The 26,284-nt window shown below is 38.7% G+C and overlaps 1 protein-coding gene across 1 annotated transcript; it reads right to left on the bottom strand.

Annotated features, from left to right (window-relative positions):
• Window positions 1-500: 500 nt before the first annotated feature.
• GLO1 (glyoxalase I) lies at window positions 501-25,946 on the bottom strand. Its single transcript, XM_037146219.2, has 6 exons — window positions 25,784-25,946; window positions 9,413-9,495; window positions 6,629-6,769; window positions 4,988-5,055; window positions 4,102-4,191; window positions 501-1,340 (listed from the first exon to the last, which is right to left on the bottom strand). The coding sequence occupies exons 1-6, from the start codon at window positions 25,865-25,867 to the stop codon at window positions 1,252-1,254; spliced, it is 555 nt and encodes a 184-aa protein (XP_037002114.1). The 5' UTR covers window positions 25,868-25,946; the 3' UTR covers window positions 501-1,251.
• Between the last annotated feature and the right edge of the window lie 338 nt (window positions 25,947-26,284).

Here is a 26,284-nt window from a genome sequence, read left to right as displayed (position 1 = left end):
GAGTTGCTCACATAAATCCATTCCATCCATAAAGGAAATGTAAAGTGCCTCTAGCAGTTGGCATGGCTACCCAAAGACCTTCCAGCAGAGTCTACAGCAAATCTAAATGTAGTCAAACCACAACTGGACGTTCTTTTCCTCCAGGCCCTAGGAGATTTTCAAAATCAGTTTAGTTTTTAAGAATCCACCAAATGTCAATCATGTCGGGGAAGATCATTAAGCTGATTTCTGATAACTAAGTTATGTTGTCACTGATCATAATTGATCCTAAATAATTACTGGCATCCGGAAGAGTAAAACAAGCAGCATTCACACAAGAACGGGCATCCCCAGAGCAGTTGTGTGCTATAGACTGCTTCCCTCCTCGAGGTACCCAGGCTGGGAGAATAACGCTGCTAGCTCACTGAAGGTATTCACGACAGGGGACTAGCGGAGGGCATGTCATGAGGTCCTAATTTATGAGGTACGATCTAAATACTAAAAATTATGATGATGAAATCTTGAGTACTTGAGTCTATTTTTATTGTCTTAATTTATTCAAGTTATTTTACATGTCTAGCCTCTTTCCTTTTTCACAGGATAGTTGGGAGGATTAAGCGAGATAAAATACGTGACATACATATTCAGGAAATAATATCCCCATCCTCCTCCCCCTTCCCAAATTAAAGAGGTTAGTCCTTGAACTTTGAAAGTACTTTATAAATAAGAAGAAATTAGTTTTTCTGCCAGCATCCTTGTCAGCAGGATTCTGAACTGCTCCCAAGAGTGCCTTCTCTTTTGTAAACACTTTATACTATTTGAAGAACACAGAAAGTTTCATTTTTGTTCAGCACTCTTTACTTTCTACTGTGAAAATTACCTCTGAGGAACTAAAACCCCAGAAGGTTGCCATAAGAACATGTTAAATGTTTTTTTGTTAAATGATTCAAAGGTAGACTTGTAGAGAAGTCATAGTTAGGAGAGAGAAGGCAAATACAGCCTTTGAGGGGAACTGTTCTAATTATTACCTAAAAAAGTAATGTTATACAACTACGTTCAAGGACACAAGACAAAGCACTACTCTAAAACTAGAATGACTGAATAGATAGGTTAAAAACACAGCTGAAACAGGAGGGGTTATGGACTTAAGAATAATTTGAACTGGGACAGTGAAACATCAGCCCTAGATGCTTCTGTTATCTGAATATCTCAAATCACATTGTTTCACTTTTTCACTTCTCACTGAAATCTCAAAGCATTATTGTCATAGAACTAAGTAAGAGTTATCATTTTGTTAGGATTCAAAATTTCAATCCAGTAGCCATCAGGATCTTGAATAAATGCCAGGCCTTTCATTTTACCTGTAAAATAAAATGATTTTCATGATTAAAAAGACTTTTTAAAAAATCTGAAAATTTTAAAATATACCTTTTATTACTTCAATTTCAATTTGCGCTTCATTAAAATACATTGTTTTGTTTATAGTTTTAACCTTAAAAAATTCTGTTGTCAGTGTGGCCCAAATGTTTGTTTTTCAGAAAGACTAATTATCTTCTACACTTACCTGGAAACCAACTCTAATGAAATAAATTGTGGGACTGGCTACACCTTCTAGTTATCAGGTGATTACTTCAATTCACAATATCACTTCATGCTACCAGTTGCGTAGTTACAGAAATTGTCTTATTTTAAAGAGGAAGAATAAGGAGGTACCCAAGGGAGCAGAGAGCAGGGCTCACCCACAGCCAAAAGACCCAGGTGGTCGAGCGACACCAGCCCTGTCAAGACTACTCTGTGTAACCCAAGGTCTGCCGATCAGATTCTTCCTCACAGGAACTCACACCTGGGACTGAAAAACTAGCAGGTCCAGCAGTAGAGCTGTTTGCTTAAATGGAAAAATGTGACCTCAGAAATTCATCATGGGACCAAGATGCTGAATTAGTTGACTCCTATCTCTGGTTCCTTTCTCCAAGGTCTACCCCAGAGGAACACAGATGGCAAGTAGAGGGAAAAAGAACTTTTTTTGTGATGGTTGGGAGAGGAATTTTGGGGATGGGTGGGGTGACTGTTTTAACCGGTCTATGTGGACGGGGGTACTTTAGGTCTGGACCAGAAGGCAGTCCATCATAGCTGTGGGAAAATAAAGAGAGGGTGTTCTATTAGTTTGGTTGCTATTCCTCCTAGTACCTTGGGCATCAGCACCCATCCCGCATCGTAGGGGGTTTGTACTACTGGTTCAGATGTCCTCAGGAGTAAATGAAAGCACCACAGAAAACCGTGGGAAGCTGAGAAAAACACGTGGGAACCAAGTAATCTCCAACCTTCACTTTCTACATAACCAGGATTAAGGGATGACCATCTCAGAACTATCTCTTACTAATACTGCTAACACTTTGTCCCCGAGGGACAAAGCAAGAAGATCTAACTTAAAGACTTGTTATGCAGAATGTGATGTGTTTAATTCTCACTTTCAGGTGCCTATGGGTCTCTGTCCAGCCCATCTTCCTAAGGCCAGTGGGTTGTTAAGGACTGAATCTGGTCTTCCCCTCATTCTCACTGCCTGATGGACCTGAATAGCTAATAGCTACAGCAAACAAACAAACAAACAAACAAAACCCCAGACCAAAATAACAAGATTTTGAGGAACATAATCATAAAACAATGGATTATAGATTCAAACAGAAGAACATATATTACAGCAATGGATCAAGAACTATTAAAACATGGTTATATTTCATATTCTTTTATGGAATATGAAATATAAGCAATATGAAAAAAAGAAGAAAAGTTAAAGGAACTAAGCATAACTTGAGAATCCAAATTATAATACCTGAAATAAAACAGTAGATGAGAACACAAAAGATGATTATCAGAAAAGATACATTTGAGGAAGTGTTAGCTAAGTGGTATGCCAGTATGAGTAAATCTCCTAGAAAGGCAAGGACAAAGAAATAAATTTTAAAAGCTTCTAGAACAAAACAGAAAACAATATACAAAAGAACATAAATCAGACGGCAGATTTTTTCAGCAGCAACGGTGGATGAAAAACCAAGACAATGGCATTCTATTTCCAAGACTGAAGAAAAATGAACCTAAAATTTATATTCAACCAAACTGCCATTTATGTATAAAGACATGGTTCCCAGGCACACAAAGCCTCAAAATTCTTTGCAAACAGTTTGGGTTGAGGTATTTAATAAAGAGACAGAAAAGTAAAAAGTGCTGTAGAAGATGTACAGAGAAACGGTGATCAAACACCTTGATCTACAGCATAGACAAAAGTAGGTTTATAGTTGTACGTGAAGCAATTTATTCTTGCATTATTAATCACTGCATTTTTATTTGTATTATAACTGTAAATCTTCTTTTGCCCACCCTTGTATTTATCATCTTTAAAAAATCAATACTATGCCAGAATGGGCAATAGAACATGACGGGAGTAAAAGGCAGCAAGTTCTTCTCCTACCAGGCAGAATATCTGGATAACAAATCTTTTAATTGAAAAAATGAAAAGAAAGGATTCAGATGAAACAGTGAAAAGTTTCAAATGAAAACAGAAATAATAAATTAGGATGGCAGAAATAGGTTTAAGTAAAATAAATTCTAATACATGTAAATCCCCAAATCCAGATATATACTATTTTAAGAGACATATAAAATGTAAGGACATGCTAAAGTTGTAAAAGATGAACAAGAAATACCAGGCAATTATTAACTAAAGAGATTTGGTATACTTACAGCAATATCAGGAAGAAACAGACTTTAAGGAACTTATTTGGGGTGGGGGACTATATAGCCGCTGAGACAGTGAAAGCTGGTGGCCAGTGAGAGAACGTGGCAGGGTCGGGGGGTGGGTGAGGGAGCCTAAGCCTTCACTGGCTCCCCACTTCCTGTGTCTAGTCCTTTGTGAAGCCACCCTAGCTTGCTGGCTTCCATTTCACTAAAATAAGCAGGTTTCTTCCAATGGTTTCCCTTCTTTCCTTAAGCTGGTTGAAGTAGAAATCTTCAAAGTTACTTCCAACCAAGGGCAGGGCTTTACTACAACAGCTCCCTCTCTGTGGGTGCTTAGCAAATGTTCTGTAACTAAAAGAGAGGCCTGAAGAAAACAAGCAGCAGACTCACCATCATCAGGTTTCTTCACAAATTTGACTCCCAGTTCTTCAAATCTTTTACAAGCACCATGTACATCGGGAACAGCAATTCCAATGTGACCTGAAGTGACCATGCCCAAAACAAGGCGGAGAGAAGGAAGAAATCATTACAACGGGGCAGCCAAGCACCACAAGTGCCTTCCACAACTAGTGTGTTCCAAAACAAAAGGCATCCAAAACCAGACTGAATCAAGTAGGATAAAAAATTATAATATACAGTGTGGGGCAAAAGTAGTTCTACATATGGAAAATAATACAATAATTAATAAATAATAATACAAGAATAAACTCTGTGTTTTGTGTACTCACAACTATAAACCTACTCTTGCCCCACCCTGCATTACAGAACAAGAATCTAAGTCTAACTGGAGGGGTATAATACATTAATTAGTTTCTCTGATATAAATTATTTAAAATATGCCCAATACTGGCTCATACATAGTTTAATCTATTAAGAATAAAAAAGTAATCATTTACTCATACTTGAAAGGTTTAAGGTTGACACTGACCAAATAGCAGCCAGTTTAAGCCTGTTATCTTGTTATCTTGAGTGAGAGATTTCAGTTCAAGGCTCAGGCGCAAGCTAGCAAAAATCGAGATTATTAACCATAGTTTTTTTAAATATTAAAAAAATCACTATAACAGAGAGACAGACAGTAAAATCACTGTGAGAGTAGATCTGAAGTTTAGTCTGAGACATGAGCTTCAGCAACTCCTCAATAAAATTATTTGCGTAAATAAAAATAACCATAAATTAATTATAATCTTAATGTTTTAGATTTGTTATCATCATAAATAGGGACACAGTGCAAAAGCACACAAATCCATATACATTACACGCAAACAGGGAAGCTTACCAAATCCTCGAGGGTCTGAATTGCCACTGTGGTAACTCTGGGTCTCATCATCCTCAGTGCCCCAATTACTATAAAAGGAGGGAAAACGTAATTACAAGTGACCTGTAGAGCAGATATTCTGAAAAGAAATTTGCAACAATTTGTCTTTAAAATCTTTATATAGATGGGGTCTGTCTGAAAAACATATAGCCATTGTTAATATAACAAGAACAGTTTGTGCAACACTGATGTAAACCAGTGGCCAAGGAGAATGGACTGGAATGTGCATGTGTGAACAATGACTTCGCTGTACTAGTCAGTGGGAGTAGTAAAGGCTGTTGAGTGAGCATGTGTACTGTGTAGTCATCACATTCAAAATGAATGAGTGAGTAGAGCAACGAATCTGCATCAAATGTTGTGTTAAACTTAAATGTTCCTCTGCAGAAACTAGTTGGATGATTCAGAAGGCTGCAGCTATGGGCAACTGGTGACTGGCAGCTTCATCACAACAACAAGCCCGCTCATGTATCATACCTCAGGCAGGTTTTTTTTTTTTTTCTGAAACATCAGAACACCCAGGTGACTCAGCCCTGCTACAGCCCAGATTTGGCACCCTGTGACTTCTGGCTTTTCTCAAATCAGAAATCACCTTTGAAAGGTAAGAGATTTCAGAGCATTGATGAGATTCAGGAAAATACAACAGGGCAGTTGATGGCAACTGGGAGAACTGTGTGAGGTCCCAAGTTGCCTGCTTTGAAGGGGACTAAGGCGTCACTGTCCTATGTACACAGGTTCTTGTATCTTCTTCAATAAATGTCTCTTTTTTATAGTACATGGCTGGATACTTTACAGACTGACCTCATATGTATACTACATATTATATATACACCTATATGTAAATTTGTATATGTACTATATATTACATATATACATATGTGTATATATATGCTACTTAATCTACTTGGTCTAATCTCTGCTATTGTAAATATTAACTTTTCAACTACAGAAAGGGCAAACAGACAAAATGGGCAAAGTGTGATTTTAGCTAGACCAAGGGGACTAAACCAGGCACCCGGGTAACCATAAAAGCAACTATCATTTATCATGCCGAGCACATTTTATTTCATTAAACACTCACAACAGCTCCATGGGCTGTATTTGAGCACCTCCATTTTATAAATTAGACTGTGACTTATGGAGATGATGTAACTTATTCAGAGTCAAGGATGACAGATGTCTAGGTCTGTCCGATTTCAAAGCTGTTGTGAAACCGGTGACACATGAAATCACAGCCCCTGAAACAAATGCTGTTTACTGGTTGTCAAAAAGTATACAAAAACAACATAAAGAACAAAAAGAAGGGGAATACCTATTTCAACACTTTATAAAGACCTTAGTTACAGTATGTAAATATCTGTTAGCTATAGTTTGGCAAATATTTTGCCATTTCAATCTTAGATTATCTAATAAGCAAATGATTTCACTTGTTCTACTTATGCCACAAGAACAAAGACCAAAAGCTCCATAAAAAATATAACATATTGTTACAAATGCAGAGTGACTGGGTAGACCAGGTCTGAATTAAGCTACAAAGGAAAAAAAGTGTAAAAAGGCAAGCTTTTAAAAAATGTAGACTATAAGCAGATAAAAACTCATACTCACTGTGTCAGTTCAAGCGTAGCTTTTCTGGAGAATACCCATGCTACTTTTTCATTTTTATCTTTTGGGATGTCATTTTTATCCTCATAAGCCAAGAAATAGAGTGAAAACTTCATAGTGGGAAAATCTATTTTTTGGAGTAGCCTGAAATTAAACAACAGCAGGCCTGAATCAATTAACAACAGGAAAGGTTGATTCATACTAAAATCAACATAAAAATATTCAAGTTCTACTAAGAACAGGACCTGTGTGTAGTGAGGCCATTTTAATAGGAAAAGCAGGGGAAACCAATAAAAATGCCTTCAATAGGAAAAAAGCAACCTATTTATATTCACCTGTAATATCAGTGAAATAAAAAACTTTTAAAAAGCAAACTTGTAATTTATCAATTCTCTAAATATCATTAATTCTTCAAACATAAGGAAACTTAGCTGGAATTATGGTACTTAAACATTTAATAAACAGCAAAAAGATATCTTCAAAAGAAAATTTTTAGTGAAAAATTCAATGCATTACTTTTTGTCTGTTCAGATATATAACATTCAGTTAATAAAATAAATGCATTAAAAGTATATGATTGTCTAATGACACACCTGAAACTAATACAAAATAATTTTAAATATAAACTGTAATTGAGAAATAAAATTTAAATAAAAAAGAGTAAATAAATAAATAAATAAATGTACTGATTTCTTACTAAGCCAAAATTCCTAGGAAAAAAATTGAGGCTATGTGGTAAGAGAGAAGGAAGGGCAGTCTACTATCACAGAAAGTGCAAATGTCAACAATAAAGTGGTTAATGGTGTCAAATACTGCAGAAAGGTCAAACAGGACTGAGAACAGGCCACAAGATATGGGCAGATCCTGTGAGGGCAGTTTCAGCAGCGTGGGGCAGCAGAGCCTGCACCGCCCAAGCTGGGAGAGAACAAAGGTGAGCAAGTCAAACGGCCAGCATGGTCTACCTTCGCTGACAGTGGGGGATGATGGGAAGGAGGGCAAGAGGGCAGAGGGCAAGAATTATCCTAGAATAGAGAAGACTTAAGCATTTTTGTATGTTGAAGGGAAAGAGCCAGTGGAAAGGAGTGATTGATACAAGAGAAAGAGAGAATGAATTACTAAATCCTGTGGTTTTAGAAAAGATCATTGAAGTTATGGTCTATAAAGTGAGTTTAGCGTGTAAGATTATCTTGCAAGGAGTATTCAGAATGAGCATACATATATTACAATTTTCTTTAGATTGCTGTGGATTAAATGTTCCAAGATGACCTCATTCATAATCACAGCAAATGAAAAGTTTCTAGAATTCTGTTCCAAATCTTTTACTTTTCACTGCTATGTAATATGCCTTGGCCTGCTAAGATCTATTTATGTATTGACTTATCACAAAAAAGATTTATTCTATCTAATCTGTTTATAAAAGTATCAAATATCTCAAATACTCTAACCATGAAAAACTATCTCTGCACCTGAAGCAGACTGTCCAAGCCTTACAGCCCAACCACGTGGGGAATGAGGCAAATGACCCTGCTGAAACTTGCTCTCCTCAGCTGAGCATGTCTTTCAGTACAATGTCAAGCCCCCTACTCGGGGGCTCTTTAAAAAAACATCAACTTGGAGCCAATCAGAACTAGCTTCAAATTTGGGGTCAGTAACTTAATGTCTTTAAGCTTTGGTTTCTGCCTTCCAGGCCTACTCTGAAGATGCAAGGAAATAACATGTAAAATGCCTGCAAATGGCAAGTGTGCAGCTCCTTTGTTTTCATTCTGTCCTTTAAATGTGCCATATATATATGCAAAATACTTTTTCTGAAAAAAAAAATTACAAGAAATTGTTTACAGCAATTATCTTTGGGGAGAAGAACTAGGAGAGGGAGGTTACTGCTTTTCATTTTGTATTTTTCTGAACTGGTTGGGTTTTCTAAACATTGACATACTGTATTACCTGAATTTTTTTCTCAATGTCAGTGTGAGTTATCTAAGCAGTACATTAAAAATCATTTTATACTTTATGTATATTATCAAAAATAAACAACAACCTCAAATCATAAAAAATAAACAAAAATACTTTAAGAATTATGGGATCTGTGGATATCACTTATCCAGCAAAAAAAAAAAAATCCTAAAAAATGGGACAGATGGCCAGTTTTAGGCAGTCATTCATTTTCTAAGTAGTATGTCTTTATATCTATATGTTTTCTGAAGTAAACAAGAGGCTAAAAGTGGCTATAACATCAAAAGGATAAGGACACACCAAGGATTTATTTTGTATTATTATTTTTTAATAGAGAAATAGTAATTTATTAATTTTTAAAATATTTATTTACTTTTGAGGGGGGCAGGGAAGAAGAAAGAGAGGGACAGAAACAGCAATGTGTGAGGGACACATTCATCTAGCTCTGTTGGCTGCCTCTTGCACGCTCCGACCTGGCCCACAACCCAGGCATGTGCCCTGACTAGGAATCGAATTGGCAATCTTTCATTTCTCAGACTGGCACCCATTCCACTGAGCCACACCAGCCAGAGTTGGACAGACTAAGGACTTAACTGGCAGCTCTCAGAGAGAAGGGAGTTAAGAGAAAATACGGGCACTAGAGTAGCTGTCCAGTGAGCCAGGCTGGGACAGAGGGGAGGAGCTTCACAGAAGCCCTAGTCAGCAAGCCTTGTCCAAGACATTTATGATTTATGAAGCAAACTTTAACCCATTTTTAAAAACAGATATGAAAACATTCACTATATTTGCAAACCTATATATTTAAACATTACAGGTGCCAATAAAGAGTTTACTTACGTCATTCCAAGAACTCTAGTATAAAAATCCAAGGACTTCTTAGGATCCTTAATTCGCAGCATGGTCTGCTGCAACAGAAAATCCTAAGGAGAAACAGTATATGTTAAATGCCTTGAAGCTTTACTATTTGTTACCAAAATTAATTGTACTTACTGTAACAAGATGTAAACAGTCCAACATTGTAACATAATGTTTAAGGAGAAAACAACTTTGTCTCCTCTGCCTACCATGGAAATCACCTGGAAACGGTTTCCACACCTACTACCCACAATTTGGGCTCTCTGCCCAAACGTATATTCTGGTCACAGGGTGGGGCAGGTCCAAAGTGCCAGGACACTTACACTCCAGGAATGACCCTCAGCCAATAATGGATAAAAAAAACCCCTTGCTTCCTTGCCCTTTAGTGGGGCAATTCTGAGACATGTTCTACCCAGTTTTTCAGAAGCTTCCTAGCAAGACTGAAGCCCAAAATGTCCTTACTCTTACAGACGTTTTATTGCCTCTCTTTCCCATTCCATGGTGATTTTTCACTAGCTCCCAAATAAACTACTGAGAACCAAATCCTTATCTCCAGTTGGCTTTCAGGTTACCCAAACTAAGACAGTGACATTAGAAATAACGAATCCAATCTCTTAAAATTTGTTGAATGGAGGCATAAATGCCCTCACAGAACTGTGTATTGGTAATCCTAGCAAGAAGTTACAAGATCCTAAACTCCTAAGTAACTAAAAGGGTAAAAAGTTGCTATCTCTAACACCGCTGCAAAACTGTCCAATTTAAAAATTAGGAAACAAAAGGCTTGATTTGACTGATAAAAGGGTAGAAAGTATAACTCATGGAGTTCAAATGATTAGCTTTAATAATTTGCCGAGGGGTTCAACCTCATTAGGCACATTACTATGAGGTATCGCTACCTATAGATATTAATATCCCCATTTACTAGATGAGAATCATCCTCAGGGTGCTTAAATCAACTGTCCCAACTTTCTAAGTTCAGGTCTTCTTCTTCCACAGGTACCTTCCAGACCATGAGTCTGTTAATTAGATTGTGCTTCCTAACAAATTTCTATTCTTGTCGCCCAAGGACCTGACAGGACAGGCCGGAAAATCCTGAACTTCCCCTTTGCAGCCACAAACACTTCTCCCCTGCAACTTACATCCTATAAATACAAACATATCTGATTCACTCAGCATCACTAGGAAATTACATTTTTTCTCTTTGCTAAATTTTTAAGTAACCAAAATGTACTTTTATTTCAAGCATTAAAAGTCTTATTTAAAACAAAAACAAAGCTAAACTAAAAACTACCTTAATAAGCTGATCTTAATGAATGTAGTAACTTAATTCTTCATTCACTGCTTATAATCTCCTATAAGGCAGTTGGTTCTGAAGTTACAAGTCTAAAACATTTGGATTGCTTTTCTCAGTCAGGTGCTACACTTCTTAAAGTCTCAGTTTCAGCAAAGAGCTGAAAAAGAGAAAAGCAGCTGCATCTATCCAGGCGCTAGTCTGGCACTCACAGTTAGGTCTGGATTTCTCCTGCTGAATGTAAGTATAAACGCACCTACAAAGTTGCTCTTTGTAGTGAGACCAAAATAGCAGCAGAACCAATTCCCCTTCACATTCTTGTTGCAGCAGCAATTAAAAAAGGCTCTGTGAACACTACAGAAATAGCAAATATCCTTCCCTCCCGGCTAATGTGAGTGACTGCCCTTTCTCTTATCAGTTACAACATCTGCTTGAGGAGGCCGGCTCTAGGCCAAAATACAGGTCCAACAACAGGCAATTACGAAGGCTGTACCTGGCAGGCTCTTGGAGGACAGTTTCCTCCTCACACCAGACACGGTGCACAGCCACTGCACTGCGGGCTCCGAAGGGAGGGAGTTACAGCCAGGGACTAAATTCTAAATATGTTCCTACTTATTCTATCAAACACTAATCACTGCTGTGAAGAACTTTGCAGATGAAATTACTCATCAACTGACCTTAAAACACCAAGATTATCCTGGATTATCCAGGTGGGTTCAATGTAATCCTATGAGATGTTGAAAGCAGAAGAGCAACACAGAAAAGACTGGGAGATGGTGGAGAAGGTTCAGGTGGAGAGGTACAGCAGAAGAGCAAGTCAGATTTCAAGGGTGGGAAGGAGTCAACACGCGGCTTCTGTCTAGGAGATGTAGGGGCCCATAAATGATGATATAGGTATAATTCTGTAACTCTTGGTACTTCTGGTAAACACTTGAATGATCTTGAGAAAAAGTCCATTTTTAAAAAGTTCCTTAAAATGACTGTTTATTGCCATAGTTATAAAATACTGTTTAAAATAAATATATCTTGTGTTTTAAAAGACTTACATTCATGTTTTATCTCATCAGACAATCCTTTGTCTGTTTTATTTTCTCTTTGTTAATTTTTATTTTTTCAATTATAGTTGACATTCAATATTATATTAGTTTCAGGTATACAGCATAGCGGTTAGATATTTATATAACTTGTGCAAAGTGGTCCTCCTGATAAGTTCTGTACCTACCTGGCACCACACATAGTTATTACAATATTATCAACTGGATTCCCTATGCTTCATCAGACACTTTTTAACTGTCTTTCCCCTATCACATTCTAAATTGGGAACAATAAAAGTATAAGATTTCTTTTTTAAAAATTAATTTTATTTATTTATCTTTAGAGGGGAAGGGAAGGAGAAAGGGAGAGAAATATCAGTGTACGGTTGTCTCTTGTGCGTCCCCTGCTGGGAACTGGCCTGCAACCCAGGCATGTGCCCTGACTGGGAATCGAACTGCAATCCTTTGGTTCACAGGCCCGCACTCAATCCACTGAGCTACACCAGCCAGGGCAAAGTAAGATTTCTTGATGCCTAAATATCTTTAGGTTTTCTGGGATAACTACTATGTAACAGAGATTTGTTCCTTTGCTTTATAAAAAAAAGAAGAATAAAAATAATCCAGTTTTGGCGGGTTATACTCCAAACTTGACTTAAAAACTGAGTGTGTGAAACTATAGTGTATAAAAACTATAAAGGTACAATCAAGAATGCTTCTAAAATAAGCAGAAGCATATTCCATGTTCATGGACAGGAAGCATTAACATCATTAAAATGTCCACATGACCCAAAGCAATCTATAGATTCAATGTAATTACTATCACAATTCCAATGTCATATTACTAGAACAAATATTTCAAAAATTTATATGAACCACAAAAGGCCCCACATAAAAACAGTGATCCTGAGAATGAAAAATAAAGTGGGAGGAATCACTATCTAATAGCTAACTATACTGTAAGTCCATAGTAATCAAAACAGCATGGTATTGACATAAAAACAGACACATAGACCAGTGGAACAGAATAGAGAGCCCAGAAATAAATCCACGCCTTTACAGATAGAGGAAGCAAGCACATATAATGGGCTAAATATATTTTACTCAATAAATGGTATTGGGAAAATTGGACAGATACATGAAGAAAAGTGAAACCAGACCACCTTCTTACACCACACACAAGAATAGATTCAAAATGGATTAAAGAGGCAGATACGCTTTGCTTCCTCACACAAGCAAAAGAAGGATGACAACAAATTTAAAAACAAAAAACAACCAGAACTGCCAGAAGGTCGAACTGTATGGAAGTCTGACAACCAAGGAGTTAAAGAAGAAACATTCATCCAGATTGGTAGGAGGAGTAGACACAGACAGCTGGGGTAGAAAGGATGCCTGGCAAGGCAGTGACTGGTGGACCGGGCGGTCCCACGTTCCAGAACCGATAAGCGGGGAGGAACAACTGGGAAGTGAGACAGGCAGCACAGTCTCAAGAAACTAAAGCCTCAAAACACCTGGCTGTAAAAAGCTGTAGGGGTTGCAGTGGTGGGAGAAAGTCCCAGTCTCTCAGGCATTGGAGGGAACTGTGAGGTCCTAGAACATACACAAACTGACCCACCCAGGAATCACCACCAAAAAGGCCTAGTTCACTTGTGGGTGCAGTGGAAGTGACTGAAAGCCAGGTGAGAGCCAAGCAAGCAGCACTGTTCCTTCTCTGACTCCTTCCCCACATATAGCTACAATGCATCCCTGATGAATAACTAAGGCTCTGCACCTTACAATGTACAAATGTGCGAGACAAAGAAATATGGCCCAAATAAAGAACAGAAAAAAAAACCCTCCAGAAAAAGAATTAAGCAACAAGGAGATAGCTAGCCTATCATGTGCAGAGTTCAAAACACTAGGAATCAGGATGCTCACAGAAATGATTGAGAATGAACACAAAATAGAGGAAGAAGTGAAGGCTATGAAAAGTGAAATAAAAATATTCAGGGAACCAACAGTGAAGAGAAGGAAAACAGAACTCGAATCAACAATTTGGAGTGAAAAGAAGAAATAAACATTCAACCAGTATGGAATGAAGAAACAAGAGTTAAAGAGAAAAAAACGAGGAGAGGTTTAGGAACCTCTAGGACAACTTTAAATTTTCCAACATTCAAATCATAGGGATGCCGGAAGGAGAAGAGAAAGAACAAGAAACTGAAAACTTATCTGAAAAAATAATGAAGGAAAACTTACCCAATCTGGCAAAGGAAACAGACTTCAGGAAGTCCTGGAAACTCAAAGAGTCCAATTTCTTTGGGACTCAAGGGGGAACACACCAAGACATATCATAATCACATCACCCAAGATTAAAGAGAAGGAGAGAATCTTAAAAGCAGCAAGAGAAAAGGAGACTGTTACCTACAAAGGAGTTCCCATAAGACTATCAGCTGATTTCTCCAAAGAAACCTTGTGGGCAAGAAGGGGCTAGAAAGAAGCATTCAAAATCATCAAAGGCAAAAACCCACATCCAAGATTACTCTATCCAGCAAAGCTATCATTTAGAATTGGAGGGCAGATAAAGTGCTTCCCAGATTAAGGTTAAGTTCAAGGAGTTCATCATCATCAAGCCCTTATTATATGAAATGTTAAAGGAACTTATCTAAGAAAAAGAAGATAAAAAATATGAACAATAAGATGACAACAAACTCACAACTATCAACAACCAAAAGTAAAAAACAAAAACAAAGTAAACAACTAGAACAGGAATAGAATCACAGAAATGGAGATCACATGGAGGGTTATTAGTGGGAAGGGGAAGGTGGGGGAACAAGGAAAAAGTTACAGGGAATAAGAAGCATAATTGGTAGGTATAAAATAGACAGGGGAGGTTAAGAATAGTATAGGAAATGAAGAAGCCAAAGAACTTATATGTATGACCCATGGACACAAACTAAAGAAGGGGGGAATGCTGGTGGGTGGTGGGGTACAGGGCAAAGGAAGATAAAGGGGAGGAAAAAATTGATCATAATAGCATGATCAATAAAATATACTTTAAAATGGATTAAAGACTTAAATATTAGACCCAAATCCATAAAAACCCCGAAAGAAAACATAGGCAGTAAAATCTCAGACATTGCCCATAGCATATTTTATTTGATATATCTCCCCAGGCAAACAAAACAAAAGAAAAAAATAAACAAATGGGACTACATCAAACTAAAAAGTTTTTGCACAGCAAATGAGACCACCAACAAAATAAAAAGACAACCACAGAATGGGAGAACATATTCGTTGGTTCATCTGATAAGGGGTTAATATCCATAATCTATAAAGAACTTACAAAACTCAACACAGGAAAAACAAACAATCCAATTAAAAAATGGGCAAAGGACCTGAATAGACACTTCTGCAATGAGGACATACAGATGGCCAATACACATATGAAAAGATGCTCAACATCACTTATCATCAGAGAGATGCAAATTAAAACCACAGTGAGATATCATCTCGTACCTGTCAGAATGGCTATCATCAATAAGTCAAACAAGTGCTGGTGAGGATGCGGAGAAAGGGGAACCCTTTTGCACTGCCGGTGGGAGTAGAGACTGGTACAGCCACTGTGCAAAGCAGTAGGGGGATACCTCAAAAAATTAAAAAAGGATCTGCTTTTTGACTCAGCAATCCCACTCCTGGGAATATATCTGAAGAAACCCAGAACACTAATTGGAAAGAACATAAGTACCCCTGTGTTCATTGCAGAGTCATTTACACTCGCCAAGATAATGGAAGCAGCCCAAGTGCCCATCGGTAGGTGAATGGATAAAACAGCTATGGGACATTTACACAATGGAATACTACTTGGCTACATTAAAGGAAATTTTACCCTTTGCAACGGTTGAAATGGATCTGGAGAACATTATGCTAAGTGAAATAAGCCAGTCAGAGAAAGACACAAATACCACATAATTTCATTTATATGTGGAATCAATGAACAAACAGAACAAGCAAAATACAGAGACAGACTCAGAGAGAGCGGGATGACAGCTGGGGTGGGGGAGGTTGGGGATGGAGGGACTGAGCAAAAAAGGAAAAAGGCCTCAGGGACACGGACAGCAGTGTGGTGATTGTAGGGGCGTGGGGGCTATAAAGGGGTTAAATGGTAATGAAAAAAATGCAATAAAAAGTTTTTGTTGTTTTTTTTTTAAAAGAATGTTTCTAGTGCATGTCCTATGTGCCTACAATATAATCCTGGCAAAATTATAACAGCAGGGCAGGGACATGGACCAAAGAAAGGGCCAAGGTCCCTTTGAGTACCTCTAAATGGAATTTTTCCTTTTCTTTTTCAGCATAAGATGTGAGACTTAACTTAAAGCTTCATTTGTATCTATGTATGTTCAAACGCTCCAGCACCATTTGTTGAAAAGATAGTGATTACTGTACTTATACAGTAAGTCTTAAAAACCAGGTAAACTAATTCCTGCCACTTTATCCTCTTCAAAATTACTGTAGTTTCTTCACCATCCATATAAATTTTAGAATAAGATTGCTTAGATCTATAAAAAGGTTTAATAGGGATTCTGTTAAACATATACATACCATTTTGTGGAGAACTGACATCTCTGCTATGCTGAGTCATCCAATCATGAACATAGTATGTCTCGCCATTTATTTAGATCTTTTTTGATTTCTTTCATCAGCACTGGGCAATTTTTTAAAAGATTATTTATTCACTTATTAGAGCGAGGGGGAGGGAAGGAGGAACAGAGGGAGAGAAACATCAGTGTGTAGTTGCCTCTTGTGCACACCCAGCTGGGGACCTGGCCCACAACCGAGGCATGTGCCCTGAGTGGGAATCGAACCAGTGACCCTTTGTTTCACAGGTCAAATCCGCTGAGTTACAAATCCTTTTGGTTCATGCTCAGTCCACTGAGCTACACCAGCCAGGGCTTGTCAGCACTGGGTAATTTTCACCATACAAGCCCTAGGCATGTTTTTTAGATATATACCTAAGTATTTAATTTTGTTTAGCAATTGTAAATGGTATTGTATTTTTAATCCTGGTGCTCATATCCTTTGCTAGTGTATAGAAATGCAATAGATTTTTGTATGTTTATTTTGTATCCTGTGACTCTGCTGAATTCAGTTAGTTCTACAAGAGTTTTTTGTAGGATTCCTTAGGATTTCCTATACAGACAATTGTCATCTGCAACTAGGGACTGTTTTATTTTCCCTTCCGACCTGCATTCCCTTATTTCCTTTTCCAGCCTTCTGTGCTCAGTAGGACTTCCAGCACTATGTTAAATAACAGTGGTGAGAGCAGACATCCTGGACTTGTTCCCCAAAGGTAAGAAGCATCGTGATTATGAACAATGTTGGCTGTAAGATTTTTATAGATGCTCTTTATCAAGTTGAAGTTCTCCTCCATTCCTATTCTTTTCTAAAAAAATTAACCATGAATGGTATTAAATTGTATCAAATACCTTTTCTACATCAATTGATATGTTCATGTTTTTCTTCTTTAGCCTCATAACGTGGTGAATTATTTTAACTGATTTTTTAATATAGAATTAGGCTCACGTAACTGGAATAAACTTCATTTAGTCATGGTGTGTAATTCTTTTTATATATTGCTGAATTCTATGTGCTCGTATTTCGTCAAAGATTTTTACGTCAATGTTTGTGAGGGATATTGGTCTGCAGTTTTCTCTTTTTGTACTGCCTTCATGTGGTTTTAGTTGTCTTGGTGTTACGAGCTTTGTAAAATGAATTGGGAAGTGCTCCCTTGTCTTCACTTTTCTTGAAGGGAATGTGTAACTGATGTTAATTTTTCTTTAACATTTGGAAGAATTCTTCAGTGAAATTATCTGGGCCTGGAGATAATGTTCTTTTTGGAAGATTATTGATTAAGAATTTGGTTTTCTTATGTTATAGAGCTATTCAAATTATTTCAAATTGGGTAAGTTATGACAGTTTTGTGTTTTTCAAGGTATTGTTCCACTTCAGGTAAGTTGTGTAATTAATGTACATAGTTGTTTTTAGCATTCCTTTGTTGCAGTAATTTTCAACCTTTTTCATCTCATGGCACACATAAACTAATTATTAAAATTCTGTGGCAAACCAAAAAATATATTTTGCCAATCTGACAAAAAAACACATGTAATTTTGACTTATTCACACTGGACAGCTATTGTGGTGGCTACTGTCATTTTTTTCTAACTTGACTATCTAAAGGAAAAAAGGTCAGTGCCCCTGAATAGTCAGATATTGTGTGTTTTCAAAATTCTTGTGGCACACCAGTTGAAAATCACTGCCTCACTGTCTTCTGATGTCTGCAGAGTCCTTAGTGGTAGTCCCTGCTTCATTCCTGATGTAATTTGTGTCTTCTCATTTTGGTAGCCTTGCCATAGTCTGCAAATTAGTTTAAGGGCCCATAACATGGTCTGTCCTGGAATATTCTCTATGGGCACCTGAGGAAAAAAAGTGTATTCTGTTAATATTGGGCAGAGTGTTCTACACATGTTGATTAGGTCTTGTCTGCTGATTGGATCTTATTTGTTGAAGTTGTTGTTGAATTTATCTACCTGCTAATTTTCTGTGTAGTTCTATTAATTGCTGAAAGAGGAGTAATGAAGTCTCCATGACTCCAACAGACGCACAGTAATTGTGGATCTGAGTCTCCTTTCCATTCATATTTCAGTTCTCACTTCACACGTTTTGCAGTTCTGCTGTTTGCTGCACACACATTTAGAATTGTTATATTTTCTAGGTCAACTGACCCATTTCTCATTCTATAATGTACGTCTCAAAGTTCATTTTCCTTGTTCTGGAGTCTACTTTATTTGATATTAACATAGGCACTCCTGCTTTCTTTTGATTGATGTTTGCATAATACATATTTTCCTATTCTTTAACTTTCCTCTATCATTATATTTGAAGTGAGTTTCTATAGGTAGCATATAGTTGAGACATTTAAAATTTTTCTTTCCATTTAACTGATATATAATTGACATATAGTACCATGTAAGTTTAAGATATACAGTATAATGACTAAATTTTATGCTACAAATGATCACAATAAATTCTACCACTTCATATATGGATAAACTGGGGCACGTTTTAAAATCTACTTTACCAATCTCTGTCTTAATTAGTATATTTACACCTAATGTAACTATTGAAATATTAGGGCTTAAGTTAGCCATTTTATTTATTTTTGTTTTGCTTTCTCTTTGTTCTTTCTTTTCTTTTGCCCTTGTGTGGATTACTGGAACTTTTTTTTTTATAATTCCACTTTGATTTCTCTAGAGTGTTTTTTTAAATTTTTTATTTTTATTTTTATTTTTTGATTCCAGAGAGAGAGAGAAAGAGTAAGAAACATCAATGTGAGAGAAACATTGGTTGGTTGCTTCCCACACACACCCTGACCAGGATGAACCACAACCCAGGCATGTGCCCTGACCTGAACCGAACCTGCTACCCTTGGATTTATAAGATGATGTTCCTACCAACTGAGCCATACCAGCCAGGGCCAGAGTTTTACATGTACTTTTTTGTATGGTTTCTTTGGTGGTTGCGCTAGGTGTTCCGTTATATATAGGAGTGGGCAAAAGTAGGTTTACAGTTGTGAGTCTGTGAGCTTATTCTTGTACTACTTATTTATTATCGTACTACTTATTATTATTAATCTACCTTTGCCCACCCCTGTATAAGTAACTTATCATGGTCACTTTGTGCCATCATTTATCGGTGAAGTACAGAAACCTTACCTCTCTTTACATCCCTTTACTCTCCCATTTATAATTGTCTTAAAATAATTCCATAGCAGGGCTGTAGTGGATTTTCAGGTTTCCCATGTTTCTCCACTGATGATACAGCATGGGGATGGTGGGGGGACTTGTAACTTCCGGTGAGATGAAAGTTCTGGCTCCCTACAGCCCCCTCTGGTACCTGCTGGGGTGCTAGCAGGGGGAGGTGGGGCACCTCAGTACAGCCTGTTGGGCAGGAGACCAGGGTCCCCACTCAGCCTTTGTCGGCATAAGTGGGGCTGCGGCCACAGCTTTTTCTGTGGTGTCGGGTTGTAGCAGAGCTGTTACTATCTAAAAGTTTCTGTCTAACCAGGAAAAACTGCCTGTTTCCTGGTCCTGTGGCAAGAGAGAGGCTTTCACTGGGCTTTTTGTGTGTGTGTACCCATTGGCAGTTCCAGGCTGCTAGCTTCTTTAGCTCCAAGTCTGGACTATATGAGAAAAAAGAAAACTGATGAAACTCACTACCATGTTGTTCTTAGGGTCTCGACTCCCTAGCCTGTGCTGGATATATATATATAAATAAAATGCCCGGTTTCAGCTGTACTTATCATGAGGCATAGGGAAGTGTATAAATACTCCATTCCCAGAAGTCTCGAATTAATTTTATGCAACCGCCCCCAACATCGGAACATGTTTGGTCAGTATGTGTTTTCAGGATATAGCAAAACTTATCAAGAAGCCAGAACAAATGGCAAAAAAAAGTTGCTTGACTTTGTGTTCTCTACCTCTCAGATTCTCTTTCTAGTGATGAAGACACTCATTTCTCTAGAACTGTTACTAGGAAGCTTTGTAAGAGAGTACATCTTATTTAAAATCAAAATCTCCAGCATCTCTATCCCCTTCAGTCTTCAGAAAAATTTTAAGAAAAAAAATTAGCACCAGCCAAATTTTCGGAAAATTTTAAATTTCTCTGGCCTAATGTGTGTATTTTGACCTTAATAACAGCAATGCCAATTCCTTTTGGAGCCCATCAGCAATTTCTCCCAATCCATTTTCAAAGGTGTTGCATCACCCCCAGCAGGAAATCTTACGGCTCAACCAAACATTCAGACTTACAAACAACCAGAGGCAAAAAGGGTGTTTCAGTCAGGAAAACCGCCTGCCACAGAGCTGTACCAGGTGTTCCTCTTCGGCAGGACTCCTTAAAAGGGGTGGGACAGCTCAGGTGTGGGGAGAAGGTCCACACTGGGCAGGCGTGCAGACCACCTGGTGTCCCAGGTGAGCCAACATTTGTACTGGCAACTCCAGAGGCATTGCTTCCAGAATCTCCACAAAAGAGAGTTGTAACGGCCACTGAATTTAGAAAAGCCCAAAGCTGTGGCTTCCCATTTGGTCTTTAAATGTTTCCTTCTCCAGATGCAATTTACCAATTGAGTCATTTTTACCATAAACAATATTCCCAAGGAACAAACACCATTTCAATTGTTTCCTGGGAAACGAGTTAAAGTTAAGAATTCTGACCCAAAGGTCAGATTCTTATCAAAGGGGAAAGGGCTTAACTCTTTACCCCTAATATCCTATCTCCTATAAAACAAAAGTGATTAAGTTGTTTTTTTCTGACTTTTTAGAATCACAATTGCCTTCAGTGGAAGATCCTCTTGAAAATACAGTGTATCTGAGGGGAACAAACTGATTACTATGTGATAGCTGGGGCACCAGGCTGATGCATAACACGGTACTATATATATATATATTTTTTTTTTCTTTAACTGCCTTCCTTCTTCTAGTGTCATTTCCCTGACTCAACTCCTGTCAGAATGTGAAGAATGCTCTCGAAAATAATTCAGCCCCTATCTCTACATTCATTCTATCTTATCTAAATTGGTTTCTATGTTCCTTCCCTTCCTACTCTATAACCCCACAGCCAACAACCTACTTCCAGTATACTTTCCCTATAGATAAGGGAGACAGAAATAGCTAGGAGACACAAAGGAAACTTTTCTAAATGTAAAAATTACCTGAGTTATTAGTAAACAAACACACCTGCCACACTACTTTTACAACATAAGAGAAACAGGAAAATCCTAGAAGCCCTCAGGATCATGAGACTTTTTAAATTTTATGCAAAATGCAAAAGGAGAAGGAAAAAACCACAAATGTGAGAGAAATAAATCTTCCCTGGCAATATGGTTCAAATGCTGACTCTACCACTGTTATCTTGAGTAAATCATTACTTAACTTAAACCTCAGTTTTCATGTCTTTTGAATGGGGATAATTATAGTTCTCAGTTCTTAGGGTTCAGCTGAAAAGCAAATGAGATAATGCATGAAAGTGCTTAGCATAGTGCCTGGCCCAGAGCAAACTGCTTTGCTTATTATTGTTCCTGCTATTACAAAATACACCTAGAGTTTTCACTACCAGCTGTTGCTTTTGATTCCCAAGTTGCACGCCCCAGGCCATACCTCTAACCTCAGCTCTGCACTGAAGTCTCCATCAGCCTACTCATCAGTTCAACCTGGGTCAAAATATTAAATTCATCACAGCCAAGATAAACACTCCTTCCTATATTTCCATTAGGGAGCGCCTCTAGAATCCCTTGTGAGACCAAGCCAGAAACCTGGAGTCTTCCTAGATTTCTCCTTCTAGATTTTACCCCTACAGAATCCAATCCAGGTGTCCCATCCACCCAACTGCTTACATCCCTCTGGAATCTTCCTCTTTGCCTTTCCAGTGTTCATTGCCTTGACCAAGTCTTCATTACTTCCTGCCTGGGTGATTTTAATAGCTGCCCTGGTCTCTCTGCTTCCTGCAGGTTGATAATGCAGTCCAGAATGATCTTGCTATACTACTACCAGAATGACCTTTGTATAATGAAAACCAACTCACAGTTATTAACAACCACACCTAAAACAAAAGCAAACTAAGAGGACAGCTAGATCAGAAGTGAACCACAGAAATGAAGATCACATAGAGAGTTAGCAACAGGGGAGTGGGAGGAGGAGAAGGGGGGAGAAGGTACAGAAAATGATAGCATACATGGTAGGCAGAAAATAGATAGGGGGGAGGGCAAGAATAGTATGGGAAATATATAATCTAAAGAACTTGAGACACGTGGTCATAAACTAAAGGGGGGGAATGGTGGGGGAGGGGGTGTGCAGGGTGGAGGGGAATGAAGGGGGAGAACAGAACAACTGTAACTGCATAATCAATAAAATATATTTTAAAAAATTATGCACAAGTACAAATATACTTTTAAAACATACATGTTATAAAACATATTTACCAAATAAAAATCTTTACTTGTGAGAAAAACAAGTGAATGCAATGCAAATACTCATAATTTCTTTGAGCATCCCAATGGCTGTACTGTGTACCTTTCCCTCAACGCTCACTACCTGCAACCTCAGTCTCATTGTACGTACTACCTGTAGGTTTGTATCAGTTCTCTGATGTCATTATGATTTTATATATACCACGGCTCTCTCTGGGTAGAACCATCATTTGTCCTATCTAGCTATGTCCTTCCTTCTTCCTTTTCAAATTTCTTCTTCCTCTTACCCCTGACCCAGTTCTACCTGGCTACCTCCTTTGTGTTTGGTAAAACTCAAAATGTTAATGTCACTAACCCTGAAAGTTTTCCCCAACTCCATCACCTATCGCTCCAAGTTATTGGACTACAGGACACCGATAGAAACAGTTGAAAGAGTGAATTTCAGATTACTACTTGGAAAAAGAAGCATTTGGCCTTATGAAGAAAGTTAGCCAGTCAAGTAAGACTGCTCAGGATGTGGTGCCGCTGCACAGGCTTTGGTCTGCCCTTATGACAGCGATGCAAATGATCAGCAAGCAAGTTGACTTTCCACCACTGCTGCTCCCTCCTTTTCAAAGCAGACCCTTGTCACTTATGTCACTTTCTGGGAAGAGCCTTTTAGGTGTCCTTATCACCTTGGCGTTGGACACCTCTAATCTACTCAACAGAATGCTCCAAAATCCTGAATGGTTCCTCATTACCCTTGTAAAATCCAACTTCCTTTGATGTGACATTCAAAGCTTTCTCCAAGATCTGGATTCAACCTATCATTCTGGCCTTCGCTACGACTGCTCCACTGCTCAACCAAAAATGCGTAACTCACCTCTTCAGAACATGCACCACGTTTTTGCTTAGATGTTTCCTCCACCTAGAATGCCCTCCTACATAATTCTGGGTCCCAGTGGTATTGGAATCCCATCCATCTTTCAAGGAATGTACCCACTCCCACCTTCTGCTTTAGCAGTCCCTGATCTGCAGCTAAAATACAACCTTAAATTGTATCGCCTTTCACAGTTTAGAGAACACCAATGCACTTTATCGTCCTAGCAGCCCTCTTTATGCTGCTTTTACAAACTCATCCCAAGTACCCTGCTAAAATCACTGCAGCCAATGACAGAACAAGAGATTCAAATGTAGACAGTCAGTCGCACTCCAAATACCCTAAGCACAGACCACACCACAGATGCTGCCTTCAAAAGTTTCTACCTCCTGTGCTCCCAGAGTGCTTTCTAACTTCAATAGGACATTACTCCCAGTCCCACTTACTATTAGAGTTAATGTTATGTTTGGTGAAGGGACTATATCTTGTTCATCCCTGTATCCCGCAACGTTCTTTACATATAGCAGGTGATTAGCAATCAGGCTGCATTTAATTCATTGAGATGTTTTACTTTTCTTCAAGTTCCAAAATTAGTGCTGAAATCCAAAAGCCGAACAGGATAGAGGCTAGGAGTGTGGGCTCCTCTTCTCTGGGCTAGTTACTCAATACCTGTGTGCCAGAGTCTCATTTGTAAAATGGAGATAATTATGCCTTCCTCAAAGGGTTTTTGTGAGTATAAAATTAAGTAATGTACTTAAAACAACAACCAGGGCCTGACACACTTAATATATACCAGCTGCTAGTACACAGTCCGTTTTATGTCCTCCATGTGGTAGTACCTCAAAGGCCAAAAACTACTGATCTCAAAAAATAACTGCTCCAAATCACCAAGAGAAATTTAGATTATGGAAAGTGTAAATTAAGAATGCAAGGATGTGTACTGAATAAACTTTATAAAGATCTCCCTGAAATCTTTAATAGCTCAGTAGATAAAATTCCTAGATATCTGGGAAATTAACTTGTACTGAATGACTCTATATTATGTGAAATGACTAGATATTTCTATGTAGTAGAAGATTTACAAGTGAGATGAGTGTGAGAGATTACGTATGTGTGTCTTTGTATATACATATATAAATTTATTACTTCACCCTTAGTTTTGCAGTGACTAAGGTTTGTCAAAGCTAAGTACCAAATATTACTCAAACGCTTTAGCAATGAGAAGTGTGTGACTCTTTGTCCTGAACGCAAAGAACAAGCAGGGACCAATGTCATGAATCCCTCTTAGAGGGCTGCCTAAACTATATTCTTCAAAGAATTAAAAAATTTCCCAGCCCATTGTATAAATACACAAAGGCGTTTACTGACACTGATAAGTACACAGGAATAAACCAGCCAGCTGCTATGTCTAATCTCGACAACATACGGATGCACCACACCTCAGTGAGTTAGTTACACTGGCTCTTACTTAGCACAGACATGTTAAGCAGGCTGAAGGGGTGAAAGCCTTCATATGCAACAGTTCATTCCTCTACAGGCTCTCAGCTGCAATGAGAAGATTGATGAAGACATTTCTAAGATTCCTGTCAGATCAAAGCTGGCATCTCCACTGGGGGCCACCACGCACTGGGAGGGCAGAAGTGTGGCCGTGCGCATACATTAAGAGCCAAGGAAAGACTAAATTCTGGGCGCGGTTAAACCCGAAGCAATCAAATTAGTTGTAGGAGCTTAAGCCTGGAGCCAGGGCAGTTACGGAAAAAGGATGCAGACTGGGAGAGGCCGGCACGGATAGAGACCTTCGAACTCAGACCGGGAGCTCAGAAAGTGCTCTTCTTATCTGCCATGGTTATTGACCTAGGGAACAGGCACATTCACAGACAAGGGATCTGACCCTGAGTTAGTTGTGGCTTCCAGTTACCGTTCCCAAATTAAAAAGTTGCTGCAGGCCTTGAAACAACCTCAAGACAAGGATTCTCTCACAGATTCCCCATCGGATACCATCAGCCCTCTTCCCATCCCCCTCCGGCCGGTCCAAAACGGACAGAGGTGCAGCAGCGGTTGAAATAAGTTGGAATCTAGCCCCAGCCAGGCTGGCCGAGCCTGGGGATCTGCTCCGTCTTTGGACTCAACTGCGCCGAGCCAGACCCTAAGGAAAAATAGGTTCTGCACCCACCTTGGTGCTGGGGTCCGGGTCCGAGCAGCAATCGAGGGCAACCTGGTCAGTAAGGCCGCCAGATGCGGGCTGAGGCTCTGCCATGGCTGCTCTGCTGTATCACGGACTACGGTCCTCAAAACTCGGCAGGCGCCTACACTACGCCCAAACCCTGAGTTGCCTTTACCAATGACCACCTTGCGCGGGGGCGGGCGGCCGCTGCCTTCCAGCCAATAGCTGTACAGAGAGCAAGTCGGCTCTGTGCTAATTGAGTGCCAGTGAGTCGGCGCCTCCAGCCACAAAGCTCTGTGCCCCAAGACTACAACCCCCAAGATCCTTTTTGCCTAAAGGAGAACTACTTGAGGGGAGGAAATAACAAACAAAATCAAAAACAAAAAAAAAAGCTGCTGGCCGGAAAGAGTGGTTTCTCTGCTTGTTTGATACCTGGTTTTGTTTCTGTTTAACTGTTAAATTCAGTAAACACCCATACGTCAGGGCTGCAACTTGGTAGGAAATTGGAAT

This window comes from Artibeus jamaicensis, unplaced genomic scaffold (genome assembly GCF_021234435.1).
Source record: "Artibeus jamaicensis isolate MK-2021 breed Jamaican fruit bat unplaced genomic scaffold, CSHL_Jam_final contig_1803, whole genome shotgun sequence".
Classification (NCBI taxonomy): Eukaryota; Metazoa; Chordata; class Mammalia; order Chiroptera; family Phyllostomidae; genus Artibeus; species Artibeus jamaicensis.
This window is presented reverse-complemented; position numbering and strand designations above follow the sequence as displayed.

Excerpts from the sequence above, each read along its gene's own strand:
- GLO1 (XM_037146219.2), bottom strand. The coding sequence starts at position 25,867 with ATGGCAGAGCCTCAGCCCGCATCTGGCGGCCTTACTGACCAGGTTGCC. Across the intron at positions 5,056-6,628 it reads GCTACGCTTGAACTGACACA|TAATTGGGGCACTGAGGATG; the intron begins GTGAGTATGAGT and ends CTCCTTTTATAG. Across the intron at positions 1,341-4,101 it reads TGTGAAGAAACCTGATGATG|GTAAAATGAAAGGCCTGGCA; the intron begins GTGAGTCTGCTG and ends TTTATTTTACAG.